General features: G+C 42.2%; 1 protein-coding gene across 2 annotated transcripts in view; it reads left to right on the forward strand.

Moving 5' to 3' along the window:
* The window catches only part of LOC109321964 (E3 SUMO-protein ligase NSE2-like), a 154,166-nt gene extending 131,033 nt beyond the window's left edge, over positions 1 to 23,133 (forward strand). For both annotated transcript variants that reach the window (XM_019552710.1, XM_019552700.1), the window contains exons 3-5: positions 19,087 to 19,184; positions 19,690 to 19,796; positions 22,756 to 23,133. In XM_019552710.1, the coding sequence (XP_019408255.1) occupies positions 19,087 to 19,184; positions 19,690 to 19,796; positions 22,756 to 22,870 (320 nt within the window). In that variant the 3' untranslated portion in view covers positions 22,871 to 23,133. The remainder of the gene's footprint in view (positions 1 to 19,086; positions 19,185 to 19,689; positions 19,797 to 22,755) is intronic.
* The last annotated feature ends 454 nt before the right edge of the window (positions 23,134 to 23,587 follow it).

Raw genomic sequence — 23,587 nt, forward strand, 5'->3', positions numbered from 1 at the left:
TCTGGAACAGTCTGCCAGCGGAGGTGGTTCAAGCACCTACATTGAACACCTTCAAGAGTAAATTGGATGCTTATCTTGCTGGGATCCTAAGACCCCAGCTGACTTCCTGCCCTTTGGGCAGGGAGCTGGACTCGATGATCTCTCGAGGTCCCTTCCAGCCCTGATGTCTATGAAATCTATTAAATATATAACACTCTTGTTAATATGTCCCAGAAATGTAATATTTTTTTGCAGCACCAGCAGTATTGCATCTCTGACTCTTACTCAGTTTGTGGTCCACACAGCCCCCTGATGGTTTCTGATGTGCTGCTACTTAATCATTCCCCATTTCATATTTGTACATTGGAATTCTCCTTTCCAAGTGTCTTACTGATTTTTATCTTGTGGATTTTAAACCATTTCCCCAATTTATCAGGATCATTTTGAATTTTGAGCTTGTCCTCTAAAGTGCTTACAACCCATCTTAGCTTAGTTTCACACACAGACTTTGTAAGCAGAGTCTCTATTCCATTGTCTGGGTCATTAAAGCAAATAATTGAATTGAACTGGACCCACAATAGATCCCTTTGGAGCCCTCCTTGGGATGTCTTGCAGTTTGTTAGTAACTCATTGATGAGTACTCTTTGAGGGCTGTTTTGAAATGGTTGTGCATTCACCAGACAGTAATTTCCCCTGGAACATGTTTCTCTAGTTTGTTTCTGAGAATGTGATGTGAAACACCGTCAGAATTCTTGCAGCAGATAAGACATAGCACACCTGGTATTTCCTCCTTATTCACTAAACTGAGTATCCTTTCAAGGGAGGAAATCATAGATCAGTGTGATATAATTTATTCTGGTAAATCCATATTGGCTATTTTGTTATCTTTTATGTGCTTATGAATTTATTGTTTGCTAATTTGGGATAGTAGCTTTCTGATTAGTGAAGCTAGGTCCTGGTTTTTTCCTTTTTTCCCCCCTTACACCATATTCTTTCTTCTGTTCCCAGCACTTGCTATGATTGCCAGTGCTGCTTGCATTTCTGCCATGTTCTTGCAACACCTCTGAGTGGTGTAACGCTGCTGGCAGAGGCCTGAGGGCCTTCTCACTTCAGAGAAAAGTACTGCTTTCCTGGACCCACTACATGACATTCCTGAATTCCAGATCAGTGCTGTCCATGATAATCAGCTCAGTTTCTAGCCCCATGCTGCAAAAGTCAGGGGCCTGGTGTAGTAACCCAAGAATACATAATTCGAAAGTGCCTCTTCACAGGGAACTCTTTTAACTGGTAAATGATTGTGTTTTTCTGTCTCCTCACATCCGTGTGTGTGTAATAGGATAGAGTGACTGTTCTCTTACACTTTGTAGGACAGCACCTTGGCAATAGACATTTTGAAATGAAAACTTCTGCATGTTTACCAAGTAGACACATGACTCAGTCCCATTTTGCAAACCTGCCCATTCTCTGAGCATGAGTTTTCTGCAGAGCCACTTTGATTCAACATGCCTTTTCCTTTTCATGACTGGAAGGTTGTACAACACCAGCATTGGAGTGAGTTGGAAAGACTGCTCTCAGAAGTCTTGCTAGAGTTGGGATTGTTTTGTTGTGAAGAAAGCGTTCTTGTCTTTTGTCTGTGACTTGTGTTTTGTGCATTTTAAAGCACATACAGATATAATTTATGACTTTTAAACCTCAGAGCACTTCTTCTAGCTGTGTAGCCTGCTCAGCTGCTTCATCCAGGGATTTTGTTGGGGATCCCTATGCCATGCATCTTACATATAAAGCTTTATCACACTTTATTCACACTGTAAATTTGCATCGGTTGTATAGAAAAAACACATCAGAAGGCCAAGGGAATGAATCGTGATTGCCTGTACCAACCTGGGAAACAGTCACATGACGTAACCACCAAAAGCCAGTATTTAGATTATGTTTTGATGCCCTGATTGCTGCTTTAGGAGGAGTGTTGCCAAGCCAGTTATGCCTCAGTTGCTATCAGCTTTGACCTCACTCTTGTGAAATGCTGACACCATGGAAGGTGTAACCTCATTGCTTTCCTTTTTATTTCACTTGCTTAGCAGATGTTTCACACTATTTTAATTGATTGCTTCACTTAGGTGAATTTTAATCCATTTGTGTATATGAAAGCACTAATGTACTGAGTGAGTGAGAACAAGCAAGATCTGATGAATGGGACAGGGAATGCAAGAATATCCAATGGTGTATTAATGGGAAAATAGCTGCAAGTTACACCAGGGCATTGTTAACTGTCCTGTCGGCATTGAACCTGGTGGGACCAAAAGTGTGCCACGTAAAGGCTAGGGACTGAAGTTACATATCAACTGGTTTAAGTGATCAGAAACTAGTTTAAACCTGTAACAGAACAGAAGCTCAGTGCACATAAACCAGTTTCAAAATGGCTGAAACTGGTTTAAAATAAACCTGGTTGAATGTAGTATCAGACTTAACTGATTTGGGTCAAACTGATTTATGAAACTTCTGTCCCAGTCCCTTCCTAAGTTAAATCACAGTCCCCCAAAATCCCAGCATGATTTTCAGCCCTGGCTGTGCTGTCTGCTCCAGGAGAAAAGGGTTGGAGGGGAGAAGGGAGATGCATGGATTGGTCCCCAAAGGCAATACCCTAGCTGGGGTCAGGGAGAGGTTTAAATTTTCCTTCCCCCAAGTACAGAGCTTCCTTGTCCTGCTAAAAACTTACTGTTGGCTGTGACTGTGGACGACAAATCCCAGAGGCACCTGGAAGCAAAAAGAGGAAGTGATGAGCAACCCTGCAGAGTCCTGCTGATATGATCTGGACTGGAAAACCCAGAGACCTCAGGAGCAGCAGGAAGAGGAAGCGGACACACAGCCCATGTTGACTATGTACCAGAGAGCTGTGTTCTAGTGCCCCGCCCCACCGCACACACACGCACGCACGCACGCACGCACACACACACCTGGCCTGAGCCACTCTAGACATGTGGCTGTATTTTCTGAATCAAAAGTGAATATCTGTCCAGTTGTTTCTCAGTTTAATCTCTGCAGTTTAGGCTAACCTGAAAAGACTGAATCGATTTAGCCTTGTGCTTTTTGACTGTCTGTACTTAGCCAAATAGATTCTCAGCAGGCCGTGCTGGTGTGTGCACTTACAGCATGCCAGCTATGCTCTGGGGATTGCTGGCTGCACACAGTGAATGTGAGGCAGCTTTCCCCCCCTTTCTTTGAGGGGTAAGCCACTTCACATTTAGTGCTGAGGAATATCATGCACGCCAGCAGCTGCCATGGGGTAGTCGATGTGCTGTGTAAATTCACCTTCTAACTCATAGGCGAGTGGTAAGGGGTGCATGTGCACCCCCTGATGGAGCTGGTGCCTGCCCTGACAGCTAACACTAATGCTGTTGGTAGGGCTGGTGCCCCCTCTGACAGGGCCCCTACCATCAGCAGCTTCTGTGGGTGCCTCCCCAGATTCAGGAGGCACCAGTCACTCATGTTCAAACTTGGCATGTGATAGCTTGTTTATTTGCCTGCTCCTACGATATGTACTCCTCTCTTGGTCTCTTTATGAGGCCGGAATAATATTGCAGCTTCTTAAACATTAATGCAGTATGAGCTTCACTTGTACTCCCTGTCCTGCCCATCTGATCTTGCCATTGCTTACACAGACAACACTCCACACCTCTGCTGAGAAGGTTCAAGATCTTTTTTTTCATCTGATAACTCTGCTCTTTTTCTCACCTGGTTGAGTTAGAAAGGGTAGATATGACAGAGCTTTGAGACTTTGGAAGGCTGTGCCAAGTACTCAGCCCTCCTGGAGCTCAGTTGTCGTCTCCACACATACTTGCACTTGAGCACTGCCACTTAATACATTGCCTGCTGTTCTGTACCCTGCAGAGATTTGCAGGATTAAGTTTGAAATGCGGGCAGTACAATGCAAGTGACAAGTATAGCAGTAATAACAATTTACAAGGGATGTACTGCATTAGCAAGGACACTTCGGTAAACCACTGGAGAGAGAAAATGTACAAGCTGAGAAATGTTGAGAATGTAATATTGATCAGGTCTAAAGGGAACTGTTAATTAGAATCAGCAGGAGAGGGCAGTTATATTCTATGGACTTCTGTAACTCTGGGTTTTACCAACTGCTGTTCAAAACGTCTAATCTGCCTTGTGATCTAAGGGGAGGTTGAAAAAAATTGTACAGATATTTTAAAGTAATGATGATACTGCATTTAGCTTCACAGGACTCTGTGCTATTATTATAGGATGATCTTACCTTGAGGAGAGGTTTGGACTATATGAACTCCTGAGGCCCCTTCTAACCCTACTTTTCTATGATTCTGTTGAAGGGTGTTAGACAAATGGAGAAAAGTGAGTTTTATTTCAGTTTGTAAGCGGCCCAATAAAGATTGTAATAGCAAACGCTTTTGTTGCTTTACATAGGCTTACTATATCCAGAAGTTGTATTCCACAGACACAAAATAATCACAGCTCTTGTCTTTACCTAAGTGAAAACTTTGTAGTTTTATGTTTGAGCAATAGTATATCTGTAAGTTCCTCTTTCCTTTTAATGATCTGCAAGGTTTATTTCCTAACTTTTTTTAATATGACATGAAAAAGCAATATGTCCTGTCATTTCCCATGCACTTCAGTTTCAGGAAACACCATTTTAAAATATTACTTGCTACTGTAAAAAAAACCCATAAAAATCACATGTTCTTTAAGCTGTTTCAGCGCATGACTTAAGTTGTAGGAAATAAACCTGTCTGTTGTGCAATTAGAAGGCTGCACTAGTTTCTGTTGCTTTTGTTGCCTTTATATCAGGGTGGATTTGATTTAAATCAAATCAGTTTGAATTATGATTTAAATCACTCATCAGGAAGCCTCGATTTTAATCACTGTTTTCTACAAAAAGTGCATTCTTGTTTGATATAATTTTAATACACATTATTCACAGCTCAGAGATAGATGTAGGTTTCATTGTTAGAAGGCACACACTATACATTTTAGAGCAGTGATTTATTTTGATGTTTTTTCGGATTAATATTGCAGCTACATCAGAAAATTGAATTATTTCATAATTTTATTTACCAAAGCTGATTGAAGCAGATAATTGTGAAGTCAGTGGGAAGTGAACTATCTCCAATTCACTAGATTAATCAGGGATATTTGAGGGGTATTTTTGCCATGCGACACTACATTAGGAGGATGTCAAATGAGAACTGCAGCCATATATTATTAGCTTGGGGCTTTCTTCACTTTCTTCTAGATTTCTTCCCATCTTTGATCTCTTCTCTCTTTTATGACCTGGCAACCCTACTGCCATGATAGGTTTTCCCTTCTACCATACTATTCCTTCTCTAGATCTCAAATCAATGGAAAGGCTATACTCAGAAACTTATCCCTCAGGGCTATTGGAATATTCCTCTCAAAATATTTCTCTTTTGTTCTACTGCCCCTCCCTTCTTGCATTTATCTGCAGACGTCTTCTCCTTGCCCAGATCTACTCCACTCCCAACAATCCTCTATTCACTTAACTTCTTGAAACCTTGTAAATTTGTGTACACAGAGTTAAGCCTTACCTCGCTCTAAAAATTCAGAGAGACAAGAGGGCTGATGGGTAGGTAATCAGGTTTGTTATCTCTCATCTCCATATATTGCTGTTAACAAGGATGTTACTTCTGGAGATACAAATCCACAGCTTGAGAACTGGAACTAAGCATCAGAGATGCTTAATGGGATCTTCTAGAGTCCCACTGGAAATAGGGTAGGTTTCTTTAATCTTTACTAATCTATAGATGAGCCTCCGGGAACCCCATAAGATTGGTCCCCTAATATAGTCCATGGCCTGTTGTGACCTATTTATAAAACTTTTCTAGGAAGGTTACATGAATGTATGATCTCAAATACTATATAATTAGAAGTCTTTAGGCTTTAACATATCATAAATTAAAACTCTTTATATAGGTTTATTTTATTTTAAAAGGATCTTAAAAATAAAATATATGATTAAATAACAAAAATCTGAACTAAATAGAAAAATCTGGGGGTTTTATTTTTAAAAAATTATTGATTTTTATCCACCCTGTTATGCAGTTGATCTGTGTGCTCAGAATGTATTTGAAAATTCTGTTTGTTGCCTCTGTGCTGTGCTGAGTGGATAGACCACTGGCTTGGAACTTAGGGGCCTGAGCTTATTTGTTCCTTGTTCTATGACTTTTTTTGGATGACAGTGGACATATTTCCCAAACCTGTTCACATATCTCTTTTCCCATAACAACATTGACTTCTTACATAAAGTGCTTTGAGATGAAAGTGCTAGGGACTGTTATTGCACAAACAGTTAATTTCTAGGTGCTCAGGCACTACAGTGAGAGAGGCTGTGTAGGTACATAAAAAAACTGATGGAGAGAGATACAGTATTCCAGACGTGGAAAGATAATTCAGTAGGATAGGAGGGCTTGGACAGACTTCTGTTTTCCCTGTATCTTTCTGGAGCCTGGGACGGCCTGTGTTGACTGTTCCTCCCTGCCTTTCTACCAAAGGAGGTAGGATTAGAGGATTCTTCCTAGGTATGGACAACCAGCAGACATTGCCTGCACTTAGGACAGTAAAAATTCTGACAATACAGCTAGTCTTGTAGAGGATGTTGGGATCTCTGCATGGGTCACACCCTTTCTGGAACCTACTCTGGCCTTGCTATTTCCTCCATTACCTGTGACGGGGCGGGGGTAGGGGGGTGGCTCCCACTGCTGTACGCACCCAGAAGGGCATGGGGGTGTGTGTGCCACAGATCTGCATGGGGTGGGGTGGGCTGTGGCCAGTGTGGCACCAAGCTTTTTCCAGCAGGGCTGGGCTGGGCTGAACTAGGCTTGGGGCAGGTGGTGGCAGCACTAGGAGGGGAGTTAGGGGGGACTACAGCGAATTCTGGAGTGGCTGCAGCCCCCTCCGCCCCAGCCTGCTCCCATAGACCCCTGCAGTGAGGAAGGGAGTGGGGCAGGGGCAGGCACTGCACAGCCAGACTGAGCTGTGCACACCCCAAAAGGGCGGGTGGGGGCAGGCATGCCCCCAGATTTGTATGTAGTGTGGGCTGCGACTGGGACAGCACTGGGCTCTTCCCACAACGGGCCTGGGCCAAGCTGCGCTCGGGGTGGGCAGCAGCGCTGGCGGGAGGGCTATGGGGGTCTGCAGCCACTCCAGAATTTGCCTTGAGTCGGGGGATTGGACTAGATCAGGGCTGGCCAACTGGTAGCACTGGCAACCTCTGTGTGCAGCATTTGGCAGGTAGGGGAGGCAACAGGCAGCAGAGCAGTAGATATGGCATGGGAGCAGAAACCAGTGTAGCAGATCAAGGGAAAAGGATCAGAGTGGTAGTGAGGCAGGGTGCGGGACTAATTTGTGGCATGCCTGCCAGCAAGTGTTGGCACCCACGTGACTAAATGATCTTCGAGGTCCCTTCTAGGCCTACTTCTCTCTGGTTCTATGATTACACCCTGGCCAGTCTCTGAAATCAGTTATCTGCACCAGCCCACAAAGTACACACAGAAATGTACCCCACTTTCTTATCATATTTTCATGGTCATATCACCCAGAACACTTTTTTATAGTGATTTTGGGGGTGTGTCCAGTCAGGGAATTTCTATTTTATAGGAAATTCCCCTGTATTAGAATAAAGTATTGGCATCCCACAACTTCCAGCAAGACAGAGAAACCTGCACCATGGCCTGCAAGCTGGAAGGCCCCTGGGCAGCTGGAGAGCCAGCCACAGAGACAGTCAGCTGGGGAGCTGACTGCCTGGCTTCACTGCGGGCCAGCTGCCCCTCCCCAGAAGTAGCTGGGGAGCTAGGCTGCCCCTCCTCCCTGGCTGGGGTCTTACCAGCTAGTTAGCTTTATAGTTGTATGGTGGGCAGATGGGCTGCCTAGCTCTCTCGTTGGTCTGCTGGGGAGCCAGGCAGAGACTGGACTGCCACTCAGCTTTCCTCATTTGCTGGCTGGAAATCAGGCGAACAGGCTGGCCAGCCTGTGCACCTCCCTTCCTAGTTTCCATCTAAATTTTCAGTACCATCCAGCTGTTCCCATGGGACATTTCGGTTCTGTTAGATCAATATTTCCCAAAAGAAAAATGTTTCATCAGATTTTTGACCATCTCTAATGTTGAGGCAGTTATGGCCTACAAGCATTGGTGATGACACGCTGGCAGTGAGGAGGTGACTTTGGTGATGGCACATGGGCATTGAGGAAATTACTTCGGAGAACGTAAGTGCCAAGATCTGAAAAACATTTTCTTGCTGATGAAGTGTTGGGGGAGGTGTGTGTTTGTGAACTGATCATTCAGAACGTGCAAGTTTGTCATGGGTTGTTCAGAAGTGATTTGTATGTAGTATGTCATCAAGGGGAGTGTCCATGTACTTACTCCCCAATGTACTCCAAATTGCTGTTACTCCCAGCTCCTTCTGTGGACACTTTTATACCATGCTACCAAAACCTTTTAGTGCAGAATAAGAAGTTCCACACAATAAGTTGATGAGCTATACTGAATTTTAAACTCATGCCCTCAACATTTCACAGTAGCTTCCCTGGGCATTGTATCAGTGACCTCCCAGATCCCTTCCTCTGTGTAATGAAAGGTTCATCTTCTAATGAAATGGTGCATATCTCCCCTCCACCCCCCATGTCCTTTGCAACCACTTCTGTGCATCTGAGATGACTAGTTTCTCCCTCTTACGTGAGTAAGTTCACTTTCTGCCTCAAATCTCTAGTAAGTGAAATGTTTTCTGAGCATAGAAAAGAGAACTCATATTCTATGTAGTTTCCAAGGAGCACTTCTTCAGTTCATAGTGGGTTGAACAGTAGAAGATCACAACAGCAGAAATCTTCTCTTCTGAGGTCTGTGACAAAGGCTGTTGTCATGGAGGGGAGGTTCATGGTAATGAATGTTCCAGTCAGTCTGTCTTCCTTTGTATATGCCATGGTGTGTAAGAGACTTCTCCTAGTCATACTATTGGTACTATCAATGAAGACTTACAGTGTCCAGGTCTTCAAGGTGATTTGGTTATAATTGTGATTATTTTTATCAGGCCCGTGCTGTGTAAGTTATTTTTTTAGCTAAAGATGGCAGGTCCATAAGGCTGTTGTCTTAAGATGGAGAAATCCAGTCTGCTCAAGTTTTCCATAAAGGGTGGTTCATTGGAGCCTATCAACGCTTAATAGGTAAGCCCAACATCCTCCAAGACAGTTTTCAGTCCAAACATCCCAGGCTTTTAGAGTAAGGAATTACTGTCATTCCTCCCAGGTGCGACACATTGACTTCTCATACTGAGTTTTGAAGGCCATGAGAGAGTGTCTCGCAGCCAGAGTTGTTTGTCTCTGTTGGCTTTCCAAATAACTGAACTGCAGGTTCATAAATAACGATCCTTTTTTAAAATTAATATCTAGAGAAACTGTATATCCAAAGCATTTTTATAATTGCTTTGAAAGAAATCAAATTTTGTAATTGACTTTGAGTAGTGTATTAGTTGAAGTTTTGAAGAAATCCATGGAATTTTTGACTGAATAACTCACAGTTAGTTTTCCTAATTGTTTACTATTTGTAATTGATTTGTACTTTGTATAAAGTGTTTTCTTTCATTTTTCACTTACATTTGAGTAACCCGCGTGCCATTGCATTTGGATCTAGATCCTGGGGTATGGGCTTGTTTTCATTAAGGTTATTGCAAAAAAATGACGCTATTTCTACCACCATAGCAAGGTAAGCTCAAAGGAGAAGACTATTTCCATTAGGAACAATGTATCCTAAAAGGCCTGTCTGTAGCGTAGTGATTAAATGCTTCATTAAGTGGGCAAGTACACTGTCCTTTGTTGTGGATTTAATGGCATATAAAGGTTATTTTAGAGACAGCTGCTGATGTCAGTTTCTGTCCTTTCCATTTCCACACCTGGAAGAGCCAGGATGGTTTGGGGTTCATTTTTCAGACGCTTCACTGGAAAAAAAAACCACACAACAATCTGTACCCAGATTTGCAGTTTCAAGGCTCTAAAATGTGTTAGAAACTACCTTCCTCAAATCAAAGTGTATTTTGCAACACCAGTAAAGTAGTCAGATTGGGGCATGTTTTACTGCAAAGCCTAGTTTGACTGGGTTGGCAAACCAAACTGTTGCTTGCCTCCTGGCAAAAGTCAAAAGCCTTTAAATTCTCTCTGATTGCATTTATAGATTGCTCTCCTTATTTCTTCTCTTGAAATAAGTCAAATTAAACTGTGTCCTGCAGCCTTTGTTGGCAGATTTCAAGGCAGATTAAACTATTGCTGGCCTTTCTATCAAAGATAACTATATCTAAATTATTTGACTCACTGTAATACCCAGACCCAAACTTTTCTTTCTCAGTTATCACAGACTTTTTTGTTCAAAGCACTGATGGATAGACAGACAACCCATTCAAACTGGGAGTTACCCTTTGGCTTTTTCAGCAGTGTACTTGTGTGGCAAATGTCAGTTGGATCCATTCCATTTCCCTCTTAGCAACTCAGCCAGGTTTGAGAATGTATCCAGTAATTTTTACTGTTACAGTTCCTGACTGAGCTCAGTCTCCAACTTTGTAGCTCCTTTTACTTTTTGGCTTCATTTTCAAATTCATAGAGAAGTTTCTGTATCTGAAACATTTAAGACTGTTTTGTTTAATAAAAATACATTTTATGCACTGTGTTGTGTTTAATGAAATGCTACTTATTCTTTTAATGTTGCTGTGTGACAGAAATCATGAGCAAAAGTATACTTATTCAGTAAAAAAGCTGTGTATCAGTCACCATTTTCTAACACACTAGAATGTAAAACTAGTAAGGCTCTAAATGCACAATTGCTTAAATGTATAGAGATGCAGTGTACCACCCTGAGTGTTTGAGGCTCTGTTTAGCTGTATGTAAACATACACATTTTAGATGCACGGTTCTCTACCAGTGAGACTGCACCGTTCTTTGCAAATTAACTGAAGTACAAATGGAGAAGATGGATAGAGTATTATATCAAGACCTTCCACTTGCTGATTAAATTGCCTGTAGTTAAATTGATCTACCTTGAACTCAGTTTTTTGCTGTGCTAATCCCTTTCTCCTCCAATCACAGGGATTCTTTTCATACTGGCCAATTCAGTAGCCCCCATATTATTTGCGGATTCAAGGCTGCTGTGAATGACACTCAGCCTGCCCCCACCTCCTGGTGCTTTCTTTATCCAGCCGGCAAGTGCACTGGCATTTTGTTAGCCCTTCGTTATGCTTGTCTTGGAGTTTTCCCAGCCAGGCCCAGTTGCTGCTATTTCTATCAAACCAACAGTACACTGGACCCTTTGTAGTCAAGTTCTCTCACTCTTTGGAGTCGAGACCTTTTCTGTCTAGGCTTCAACCTGCAACAGCTTACATGCATGCTTAACGTTACCAATTGACTAAAAGGATCAGAGCCTTCACAGCCCTTTTGCGAAGGAGAAAAATGTCATAGAAAAGCAAAGAGGGTGCTGAAGCTTACAGTGCATCTTATATCCAGAACTGGATTAATAGAAGCTGGTACCTCTGTACATGTGTCACCATGCTCTGTATGGAGCAGCAGAGCAAACCTCCTACCCCTAAAGAATCAAGAGTGATAAACAGGCACATTGTCCTTCTGGAAGCAGCAACAAGTCCCACCTCTCACTTGAATAAGCAGCAGCAGTCAGAAGGCAAGCTCACAGTGGCATGCAACAGTAGCATTGTCACCCTTCTCTCCTTAGAATAGACAGCAGGTATTTCCCCTACAGAGGTAGGAGTGGCTACATGGGTCCCTCTTAGCACTTAACCTAACAATATCTGCTCCAGTGAGGTGAAAGCCTGTGCATGTTGCCCTCTTCCTACCATATACCATATCTTCCAAGCCATCCAGTTGTGGTAACTTGCTATTGAGATGACTATACCAGATTATCCCCTTTCAGAGTTCTCGTTTTTGGCTTCCTGCAGATGCGGACAGGTGTCTCTAAATCAGCTACGCTCAAAACAGATTTTTAAGGTTTCCTGCACAACATTAAGGCTAATTTTAGATGAACAAAAAAAAATCGTGTTCCTCTAGGAGCTGGGGCCTTAGGCGCAAACCTGTGAGCCCATACCTTATTCTAGCTGGGCTTGTGCAGTTTTAAAAACAGCCTTTGCCATTATATTACATGCTATAATTTTGACTGGAAAAGACCTTGTGCATGTGTTTGAATTTTACAGGTTTAGCATGTGATTGAGCAAACACAAAAAATAAAGAATGGACAGTCTAACACATAATTTCTCTTACTTTATTTCTGATGGTAGTTTTGTTTTTCTTTAAATTACAGTTTTCTATAGCACTCAGCCCCATGACTTGTAAGCAGATATGCCAAAATAATGAAGGCTTAGTAATATGAGTTTATACAGCTTCTGAGACTTTATGACTGAACCTTCCTTGAGAAGGTTCAGAGACACCACTTTTTGTATGAGTGAATTTTGATGAGAGACTGAATTAGTAAAGAATAAATTAGTGAAGTTTCACTCTACTAATATGTGCTAGGAATTTGAGAAGGTTATTTACATGTGAAAGGAAATGGTTTTGCAGTGTGGAAAAAAATGAACTGCTAAAGTTAATTGTTTACTAAGCATGTGATCAGATGGGAAGTGTTATTGCTTGTGAAGTGTTATTGCTTGTGTACTATATACTTAATGTAGACTTAGACATAGTTAATGCCTGTGCTGTGGTTTCCCTATTTGTGAAAAATATGAGTCTTCCCAGGCTTTCCAAGATGTTGGGAAAAGCTTATTTAACTGATATTAACTATTTTTGAAAGATGAAATAAGTCACAGAAATATAACATACCCTACTAGTTGCCTTGAATTAAAATTGAATACAACAAAAACATGTGCAGTTGTCAAACTCATTATACTGTTTTACCAAAAATAGTGACTTTGACACTGCATTGTAATACCATTCTGGGCACTAATAGAGTGCACAAATTACACCTTAAATAGCAAGGTACAATATGTAGTACTAATGAAAAACTCATTACAGACTTCTGTGGTGATGAGAGCCAGGGTAGAAACACTTGACATCTTAAAACTCTTTAAATATGATCTCTCAGCTCTAAATGTAGAGTATATGGGTGCATTTCAGTTGCTCATGTCAGCGTTTGTAGTTCGACAACAAGACGCAAAGATTAGCTTCAGTGTTTCTTCATGTAGTACTAACAGACAAAGAAAGCCCAATTACAGAAAAATGATTTAACTGAAATATGCATGGCCTGGAATTTTTTTCTTCTCCATGCAGAAAAGTCAGATACACTGACTGACATAAGTCCCTATCTCCTAGAAGCTTTTGTGCACATTGTCCTTGGTGAATAATCCCTTCCTTAGAGCTGCATGAAGCTGTTGGTGTCACTAAGAATGTGCAGGAACGGATCCATGGCTTAGAACATCTGCCTTCCTAACTAATCCAGGGTCTGTATGTGGTCAAGATCACAAAAATTGTGTCTGTTCTCCTGTATGATCTCTACCGGATTTGCTGTCACCAGAAAAACCTACTTTCCTCACCTCTTCCATAGTCCAAAGCACTCAGGAGTGCCAGAAATTCTCTGGGGAGCATATTCAGTTTATGCTAAAAGTCTGTTGATGTTCTAAAGTGCTGCTTACATAACTGCACCAGTACAATAACTGCTGTGAAAAATATTAATTGGGCATGGCATTGGTAGGAATGCCTCCAGAACACATTTTAAATAGTTCTTTGTTATCACTATTTGTAATGGGTTAACACTGAGAGGCCAGGGTCTCTTTGTGGTAGGTATTGTACAAACATGAGCCTGAAAGATCTAAAACCAGATTCAAAGTAAGAGCGAGGATTAAAATGCTTGTGAGTCTATAAAGAACTGTAGGTCCAGGCTATGAGGAGTCCAGTCACTCTCCCAAATTCATACTAAATTTCATGCCTGGGGTGCCTGTAGATGTGTGGGGAGGCTGTTCCAATGCACTCTAATTATAGCGGTTTGGAGCAGACTCAATTAATCGAGTCTGCTGGAGAGTGGTAAGTAGCACGGTCCAGCTACCCTCTGTGTCTCATGCATCAGTGTTCCCATGCTTCACGGTGGTGGCGGGGGTACTTATATTAAAGCTTTTTGCACAAACTTTAGTTAAAGCACCCTGCTGCCATTTTGAAGTGTGGGGTCACTGATACACGAGTCACTGCAGGTGCTTTAATTAGAGCGCACCCCCCCAATCCCTGGAGCACATGTAAAAATGCCTTGGATACCTAAACTTAGGCCCCAAAATTTATTATTCGTATTTAGACAAGGAGCAGCCTGTTCTTCATAAGTGATGAGCTCTTCTAAATCTCATTGAAGTCAGTGGCAGCTGAAGGGTCCAAGGTGACATTCACACAAAGGAATTAGAGGTGATAGCTCTGAACTTTCTGGCAGCCTATATTTAGGTGCCCACCTCTGGGAATGAACTTCACAGGCCTGGGTTTGTGAATTTGTAAGATTATGTAGAAAGGGTATGGAGTCTCTATCCCTGGAAGTTTTTAAGACCAGGTTCGACAGAGCTTTAACTGGGATGAATCATACAGAGCAGGGGGTGGAGTAGGAGACCTCCCGAGATCCATTCCAGACCAATTCTTCTGTGATTCTACGATTAGGTACCTAAGCTCCTCTACTTTAAATGGAAACACTGACATGGCTGAAAAGGGGATTTGCAGTACTTAACATCTTGAGTGGGGGATGCCTGCGCCAGCCAATAGGAAATACTAAAGAGCGGGGTTTGTCTGCAGTCCCTCTCTCCAGTACTTCAGTGCCCTCTTTCAGCTCTGAGTTAGATGCTAGGGTGGGGCTGCCATTCACTCCCTGTAATCCCACTTAGATTTAGGCATCTAAGACAGAGGTGGGCAAAATCCAGCCTGTGGGCCGGATCTGGCTCGCCAAAAGATTCAGTCTGGCCTGTGGATGGATGGCCACCAACTCATTGGATCTCGCCCACTGGCAGCTTCTGGCTCTGGCGCTGCATGGTGCCGGGGGTGGGAGGGACTGCTTCCAACTAGTGGCATGAGCCTTGATGCAGCAGCTTCAGTTGTGGACCTGGGTGTGGGCTTCAGCTGCAGCAGATAGCTGGTGGCATCAGCTGTGGATGCCACTGGCAGCATATTCAGGAGCCCCAATGGCAGTTCTGCCACGCTGCCAGTGCAGTAGAAGCTCCTACCTCTATCCCCAACCTGGTACCTCCTGGCAGCATCAGCTCTGGACCCAGGCAGGAGCTTCTGCCATGCCAGAGGGTGGTACTGTCAGCTGTGACATGGCTGGCAGGTTCTGCGTTGGGGCTCCAGACCCTGCTGCTGCACCCACAGTTGACGCTGCTGCCCACCACAGTGGAAAGCTCCATCTGGGTCCACAGCTGCACTTCAGGGCTCCTGGAAAACTACAGCTCTGGCCAGGTTTTGGACGGAGGGGGACAGAGCAAAAGAGAGAGGGGAGGGGAGGGAGATGTATGTGCTCTTCAACAGGTCCCCAAAACTTGTTAAGTGATACTCCAACCAAATAATTGCCCACCCCTGGTTTAATAGTTTCTAGGGTCAGAAAGGACCTGAACAAGTCCAACCCCCAACATCAGGTGTAAGATCTCCTTTGATGTGCAGGTGGATAGATTGCTCTTTTCAGTGAATGGCAATCTATGGAATTTTAAATGGCCACAAGCTTCTAAAGAGTTGGCTTTTTCAAGACAGTGGCACCTCTGGCTATAAACAGTAGCTGATTGTTAGACAGCTAAAGAGGTTTTCTGGCAGAAACTTGGGAACCTAGGAGGTCTCATTTGACAAAGGAGACTAAGTGCATTTTTAGTGAATCAGTATTTCAAACATAAGCATCTTAATGCCCCAAAAGTCTTGTTTAAGATGTCTCAGTTTCTTGGTGAATTGCATCCTTTGGTGCCTTTACAATTTAAGCCTAAGTGCCTAACCATAGACACCTGGATTTGAAATTATTGACCAAAGTCTTTTGTTTGAAGTTTTATGAGGACTATTTTCATAAAACTATGCAATACATAATCTAAGCTTCAGAGCCTTTTCCAGCTCCTTTGGTATCCAAACATCATCAGCAATGAAAAGATTTTCAGCAATTAGCAATTATTTATCCTGCAGCTCATCTGCAGCCCTGCGGCATTCTGATTTGATTGCTATAGACATCATGTGCTGGAACATCTAATGTATGCCAGGTTCTTGAACTGGAACAAAATGCAGCCTACAAAAGTGTAACCTTCCAGATGTTTTCTGCAGGAAAGATCAAAGCTTTATTGTGCCAACGTTTGCAGAAACTTTGGCTTCATGGGAAAATCTGTACCTATTGTGCTTCGCTGGCATAGCTTGAAGGAAAAGAATCAATGCTGTACTTAGATAAAGGATTCTATTTGGCATTTTTGGTTATTGAAGTTGTGCATATTGCTGAAGCTGGCTGTTTTATTAGATTCCTAAATCAGAATTTACCTGTTGTGTCATATTGAGAAATTTGATTTTTTTAAAAAGATTCTTGCCCTCCAGCTTTCACAAGACAGTTTGTTGTGCTTTCCACAAAATAAAAAATGCTGATTCTGTGCCTAATTTTGTGTGTTAGTTTCCAAAAGTTGCATATGAAGAAAAGCTTTGAAATAGTAAACTATTATAGGTCCCTGCTTTCTCTGTGCTACCCAGTTCTGTATTTACAGATCATTAGGTGGATCCATCTCAGTCTTTACCTTTAGTATTTGCCTGTGCCAAAATATCGGAAAGGTATTTGTAAATATTCTTGCAAGTAAAACTTACCAGTTTGTTTTGTTGATAATTCTCTCTCCCTTTTATTTACTACATCTCTAGCATTTGGGCAAGTGAAGCCTCCTTAACAAAGATGCTTGCCAGAATAAAAAGTATCTCGGAGGCTAGCCCAAATAAGTCTTTATATCAGAATCATCCTACAGCCACTTTGGAAGCTCTTTGTGAGTTGCCAGTTGGAAGGGAGAGTGAGCGATTTAGGGCGGGGAGAAAGAGGAGGAGGAAAGATGCACAAGTGAAAAATATACAGGAGCAAGAAGTTTTGCATTGGAAGGTAGAGCTGAGATTGGGATTTACTTGATCTGGTGCCTGTAAATTGAAAATAGTTGAATGCCATGCCAATATAACTGCCCTTTAGTGACATTAGAGATGCATGCCAGGAGCTAAGGAACATCGTGCGAGGAGTCTGCTCTGGCATGCTGGAAATCTACTACGTTGGAGCAGACTTGATTAACTGAGAACGCTGGAGCACATTAATTGACGCACTGTGGCAGCCTTGCATGTCACATGTATGAGTGGCACAGCACGCCTCCACACTGAGAAAATGAGAGCAGTGTGTTTTGAACTAAAACACGTTCAATGTGCTGTAGTTCAAAGCACACCACCACCATTTTCTCAGCACGGAGGTGTGCTGTGCTGCTAACGCCGTGTTGGGAACATGTGCACTGGGCACTTTTAATTGGTATGGCTCACTAATTAAAAGTTCCCAGTGCCATGTCGGGAGCACATGTAAAAATGACATAGATCTCTAAAGTTCCCACTTGGCTGAGTAGCGGAGAAATGGGGCACAGAACAGTAAACAGAGTTGGAGCAGCTACAGTACTGCTAATACCAGGAGTGGGATTTTTGCATAATCACCATGTATGTGGGTCAGTAATTTTTAACTTATTTATACATAGAAAAATGATGTGTCAGCCTATTTGAAAGTTCATCTGGGACTTGTTCATATTAATTGTGAAGATGCATGTTGCTTTAAGAAAATGGGCTTTTTATTTTCTGCTAAGATGTGTGAACAGAGTTGAATAAAATTGAACAGACTTTTTTTTTAATGTAGGAGGGAATGACTACTGAGCAGCCATACCTATCATTCTCTCATAAATTACAGCTGGGAAAACCCATTAAAATGATTGATGTTGCTCTGAATTTACTTTGAGGTGAGAATATACATTGTCTCCTTCTTTTAGGACATGCTGGGTGTGTCTACACGAGGCGCTTTACTGCGCAGTAGATTAGTCTGCTGCATAGTTAAGCATCACTATCTACAAGTGCTTACATTTACTGTGCAGTAAATTAGTCTACTGTGGAGTAAGATACTACCTATACATACATACTGTGCAGTAAAACACATGTAGACACTGGCCAGGACAAATTTTCTCCCAATCAGCCTAGGCAGCAGGGGGCCACACAGGACAGGGAGCTGTCTGTCCAGAATCCTGGTGCTGGTTAACTCCCTGGCTCCCCCCAGGAGCTGGGAGCTGATCAAGGCCAGGACTGGGGAGCTCTCTGTCCCATCCCTCCTCCTCTCTGGGGAGTGAGTAGGGACTGGAAATCCAGCCCTTGCTTGTCCCTCAGAATAGCCAGCTCCCTAGGGAGCAAGCAGGGGCTGGGAATCCTGCCTGGCAGGGAGCTTGCTAGCAGCTGTGCCCAGATGTGCACAGGGCCAGAAGAACTCTGCCCGCTGTGAGAACAGTTCTCTCCTGGCCCTGTGCACATCAGGTCCCCTCCCAATGTGCATGGAACCAGGAGACAGCTGAGCTCTCCCAGCCCCAAGGCAAGCAGGGGGGTGGGGGGGAGCCTGGAGCTCCCCCTACTGCTGCAGGGAGGCAGAGTAGGGATGAAGCAGCCCTGTACTAGGCTGCTTCAATTGGAAGTAAATCTTCTTCCAAGAGGGAGCACGTGTAGACATGTTCCCCTGTAGGCTTACTGTGCAGTATTTTTACAGTGCCGTAAGCCAACTTTGAAATAATAGCACATGCAGAAGTTTCCGCTGAGGTTTTAACAGAAGTAACAAATTCCTTTACCATGTAGACTTGCTGAAATAAACTTTCAATTCTCCCTTGCTTAGTACTGTATATTAATTATGTTTATAGGAGTCACCATTTAAAAATGCACATTTGCCCACAGAAAGCAGAATTTTTGCAGTAGTTTCCCATCCAAGCAACAGTGCAAGGGAAATTTGTCGTCTCAAAGACCACTATGAGACCATGTTTGGCAAATGCTGATTAAAAAACTAAATAAAATCTGTGACTTTCTTTAGATGTTGAATTAAATCAATAATTGTATTGTTGTTCTTCATTGTAGCTGGTCTTCAAACAGATGCTGATGAGGCCACTGAACAAATTGATGAAGATATTGCAGTGACTCAAAGTCAGATGAAATTTTTTTGTCCTATCACACAGGTATGCTTATCACTACCATGTAAAAGACTTTCTCATTACTTTACTGTTTTTTCCTAGCGACTGTCATCTTTTATTCCTGCATATAAAACATACTTATTTGTTGTAAATGTATATGGATTTGTAGAAACCAGGCAACATCATTTTATATGTCTTGTTGTAGCAGAGCTACTTTGCCTGAAAAAAAACCTCTCCACTATCATGGAGTTTATCCTGTAAAATCATATGTTGCCAGAGGAGAGCACTTTTTCCACTTAGAAGTAGTACAATGCTGATCTCTTTCTAATACAGAGAGTCATGGTTGATTGTAACAATACAACTAGATCATAAAGGCATAAGTTAAATTGGCTAGAAAGAAAGAAGAGTTATAAATATAATCTGATTCTTTACAGTGAAACTAGTGAAACTGAACTAGCGAAACTAACTGAATTAGTCCATGTCCCATAGTAATTCTGAGACTGTATTCAAGATCATAATCTGGTCAGTGAAATAGTCTTATTGATTGCAGGTGGAAATGAAGAGGCCAGTTCGAAATAAAGTCTGCGGCCACGCTTATGAAGAAGAAGCCATATTAAAAATGATCCAAAGACAAGAACAGAAAAAGAAAAAAGCACGGTAAGCTGGCAAGAATGGGTGGAAAATTACTTGCCTTGTTGTGTTAGTAGAATCTTACTTCACTTCTAGGAAACATTTATCTTGGCAGGGCTGAAGGAAATATTACTTAGTTTGCCTCACATCAGTCTCCTCATTAGCACAGTACACATGGAGCATAACTTTTTAAAAGGAAAGCAATATCTAAGGAAATGTTCAGGAAGCATGTGAGGAAGTAACAACCATTCACTGTCCCTGCACAGTGGAATAATGAAGATCTGAAAAAGCCATCAACAACAGAGAGAAGCATTCACTTCTGAAAGTTTAGTTCATGTTTTACTACAGTATAACCTCATAAAGCTGGATATCAAAAATCCAGAATTCTCAAAAATCTGGCACTTTTTAAGCTCTCCTTCCCCTCCCCCTCCCACTCCTCCAGATGCAGAGGGGGAAGCTTGCACGTGACCATCCACCACCCCACTCCGTGTGCAGCTGCCACTCCGGGACCAGTCACTGTTACATGCCTCCCTCCTCTGTGATGCGTGACCGGCCACTACTCCAAATTAAAAAAAACAGAATTTTCTAATTTCCTGCAGGGGCTTGGTCCTGGGCATGCTGGATTTATGAGGTTATAATGTATCATGTGGTTTTGAAACTCTGAGAGTCATTGTTGAAAAAAATAATTAAACTTGCTCCTTTACAAACATGAGGAAAAAAGATTGCAGTGTAATCCCTATTGATGATTTCTGTTTCCCAGGTTAATAAGAGAAAGGAAATAATATGGAAAATCATAAACTGTTAAGGAAAAGGAAAAATGATCAAAAAGAAGAATGAGTTATACTAGACTTACCAACTGCAGTAACTCTTTTTTACTACAGGCAGGGTTGGTAGCATCATCTGGAGTTAAAATCACCTGTCACTTTCCATCATAGGGCCCTCTCTCTAGACACTTAAAACTTTTCCCAAAATTTTACTGATATACTCAAAATTTTCCTTGCCAGGTTTCTAACTTAGGCTGATGTTTTGTTTCGCTTTGTTTTGTTTTTAACTTTAATCAGAACATCTCTTAAAAATGTCTTTCCATTGAAGACACTAGATCTTCTCATACTTTTGAGTGGGGACTTACAAGAGGTCACCCCATTTGTAACTGCCATCAGGGATGGCCCTTTTGTTGACCTGTGAACATTCACCCAAAGTTGGCCAAGCTTTGTGCTTCAGGAAGACTGCAGTTTGCATACACCTTTAGGGTAGAGAACAGCAACACAATTCTCCAAAAAGCATGTTGTCCTGCTCGCACGCTATGCCCACAGAATGGCAGTGTGCTCTTTCCCAGGGACGCAAGGACTGAGCAAGATTCCTGCACCTGAGAGGAGGAGTTACTGGGTATAATAGCCGAATGGGAGAGACAGAAGCTGGTTTGGGGATGAGGGTCTTCTATTTCCCATCTAGAGAGACCAAGAAATTTAAACACAAAAATCGCACCTTGAAAGCACATTATCACTGAGGGGAATCAAGAAGTTAGAAAACGCCATAATTAAGAAGGTCTTTGCAACCTCAGTTCTGGTAGTTCTGAGTGTAGTTACTTTGCAATGTTAACATATGCTTTTATGGTTCTTTATTTTTTTCTGACATAATCATATAGAACATCAGAAGTATAGATGAGTAATAACTGGGTTTTGCTCTAATTCAATTTAGAAAGTTTTGTGGGCAGTCTACCCTCAACTCTTGGTTCTGCATGTATATATAGGTTTAAGTGAGCCAAGTTATGTAATTTCAACATTTTTCTGACAAATAGAGTCATTTTTTGAAAAGCCACAGTCTGGGGATCCTATTCCATCTCATCCCTAAGGCCCCCACCTCCAATGCATTTCCATTTGCATTCTTGACAGCCATATTCAGGGGAAAAACAATATCTTTACCATGGTTTAAGGGCAAACTCCTGGATTCCGAGTCAAAACCCAAAGTAGTGGTCTGTGTCAGGGGAGCACAAACAGCTGAGAGGGAGAAAGGAATGGGAGACTGAATCCTCTTCCATCCTCATCCTAGAGCTGCAGACATAACTAGGCAAGGGATTGCAGTACTGGCTATGGCATGCACATGGTTTTTTTTACTTACAATCTGAGGCCTCTGGATCTGATTGATGCACTTCACAGGCCACTGGCTGTGCATCAGCCAGTCACCTGACTTGCCCACAGTCCCCTTAATGCACCCACAGACAGGCTCTTCTGCCAAGATCAATTTGACTGCACCTTAGAGTGCATGGCATCCCTGACACCTGTCCCTACGCCTTCCACTGCTGTGGAGGCTCTGCTAGTACCTCGTGTTTACAAAAGATGTTTATAGGAAGCTCTCAAGGCACTGGATGATAATTAATTAATCCTCACAAAGCTTTTAGCAGGCAAGGTACTATTCTAATTATTTCATAGGTTGGAGGACTGAAGCATGAAGTGATTTGGTGATTTGCCCAAGGCAAATGGGTGAAGCTCCAAGTGCTGACTTCCATTTCCCTGTCACACTTCCTAAAAAAACAGAGCTCCAAGGAAAGTGAGAGCTCTCATGTTTTAACTATGGGTATCTGCTGTACATGTTGTGTTCTGCCACCCATGAAGAAAGACCTTGAATCCCTGAATATCTTTCCCTGTAGAAACCAGATGACTTCCAGATATAAAATAAAATACAAGGAATTCAGTCAACAATATTCCTGTTTATCACTTCCACAGGTAACTCATGCCAGAATCAAGTCAGTGACCTACAGCTGAAAGGTTGAATATTTCATCACACTCATTTGTTTGAGCCATCCATTCCCACCTATTTAATTAGATTTTTTTTCCAACAGAGATTTTTTTTCCTATGAAGAAAAAGATGCAGCCAATATCTGATAGAAAGTGAATTTGGAGGGGTGGAGAAGTTGGAAGGGAGACAGCAAAGACTACTTTCATATTACAAATGTATTTTGTTAGAGTCTTTCTCCTCTTTTTAACAGATGCCCTGAGATTGGCTGTGACCATTTTGATGTAAAAAGATCAGATCTTGTGCCAGATGAAGCACTTAAAAGGAGGATTGACAGCCAGAATAAACAAAGCCGGTCAACACTGTAGAAATCAGCTGGATATGCTGTTGCCACAAAGAAAATTTGTTACTGGAGGTCTTGTGAGATAAGCTGCTGCTTGTAAGCAGGTTGTGTAACTGATTGTTATTTAAAGTGTTTCATTTGCAGGCAAAGTTGAAGGTCTCAGCTGTAACTATGAAAGCATTTTTTTAAACTGCCAACTATAAGGCATTCCAGTTTAACTTGCTTCCCCCTCTTCCCCAAGACTCTAAAATCCTGCATTTTGACAATAAAATGTTTTGCAAAATCTAACTTTGCTTGCCAGACTGCTCATTTTGTCAGTATTCTAGACCTACAAATCTAAAGCCCAATCCTGCTAATACCAAGTGTCATGATTACTATTGGAAGCAGTCCCGGTGAAATCTCTGTAGTCAGTGGGTCTGTGGTAGGAGGCTCTATGGCCAAGGTATTCACAAGTAAATTGGATGTCTCCTGTTTTGGGTATACACCTAGGCCTTCCGCAGGGCTGAACATCTGCATCTTGAATTTGAGGATCTTTCCCAATTCTCGTTATTAATTGCAGGCTCTGGCCCTTATTTCTGCTCTGCTTCTGGTGTGTAAAGGCATTTCTTTGAGATTGTTTGTATATAGAAATCCCAAGCAGGTTCACATTATTGTTTTAGGTGAAGGGAATGGGTTTATTTACAAAACAGGTTTCATCCACAAAGTGCATAGATAATAACTACATAACAAGTCCCCCTTAAAG

This window comes from Crocodylus porosus, unplaced genomic scaffold (genome assembly GCF_001723895.1).
Source record: "Crocodylus porosus isolate Cpor-Errol unplaced genomic scaffold, CroPor_comp1, whole genome shotgun sequence".
NCBI lineage: Eukaryota > Metazoa > Chordata > Crocodylia > Crocodylidae > Crocodylus > Crocodylus porosus.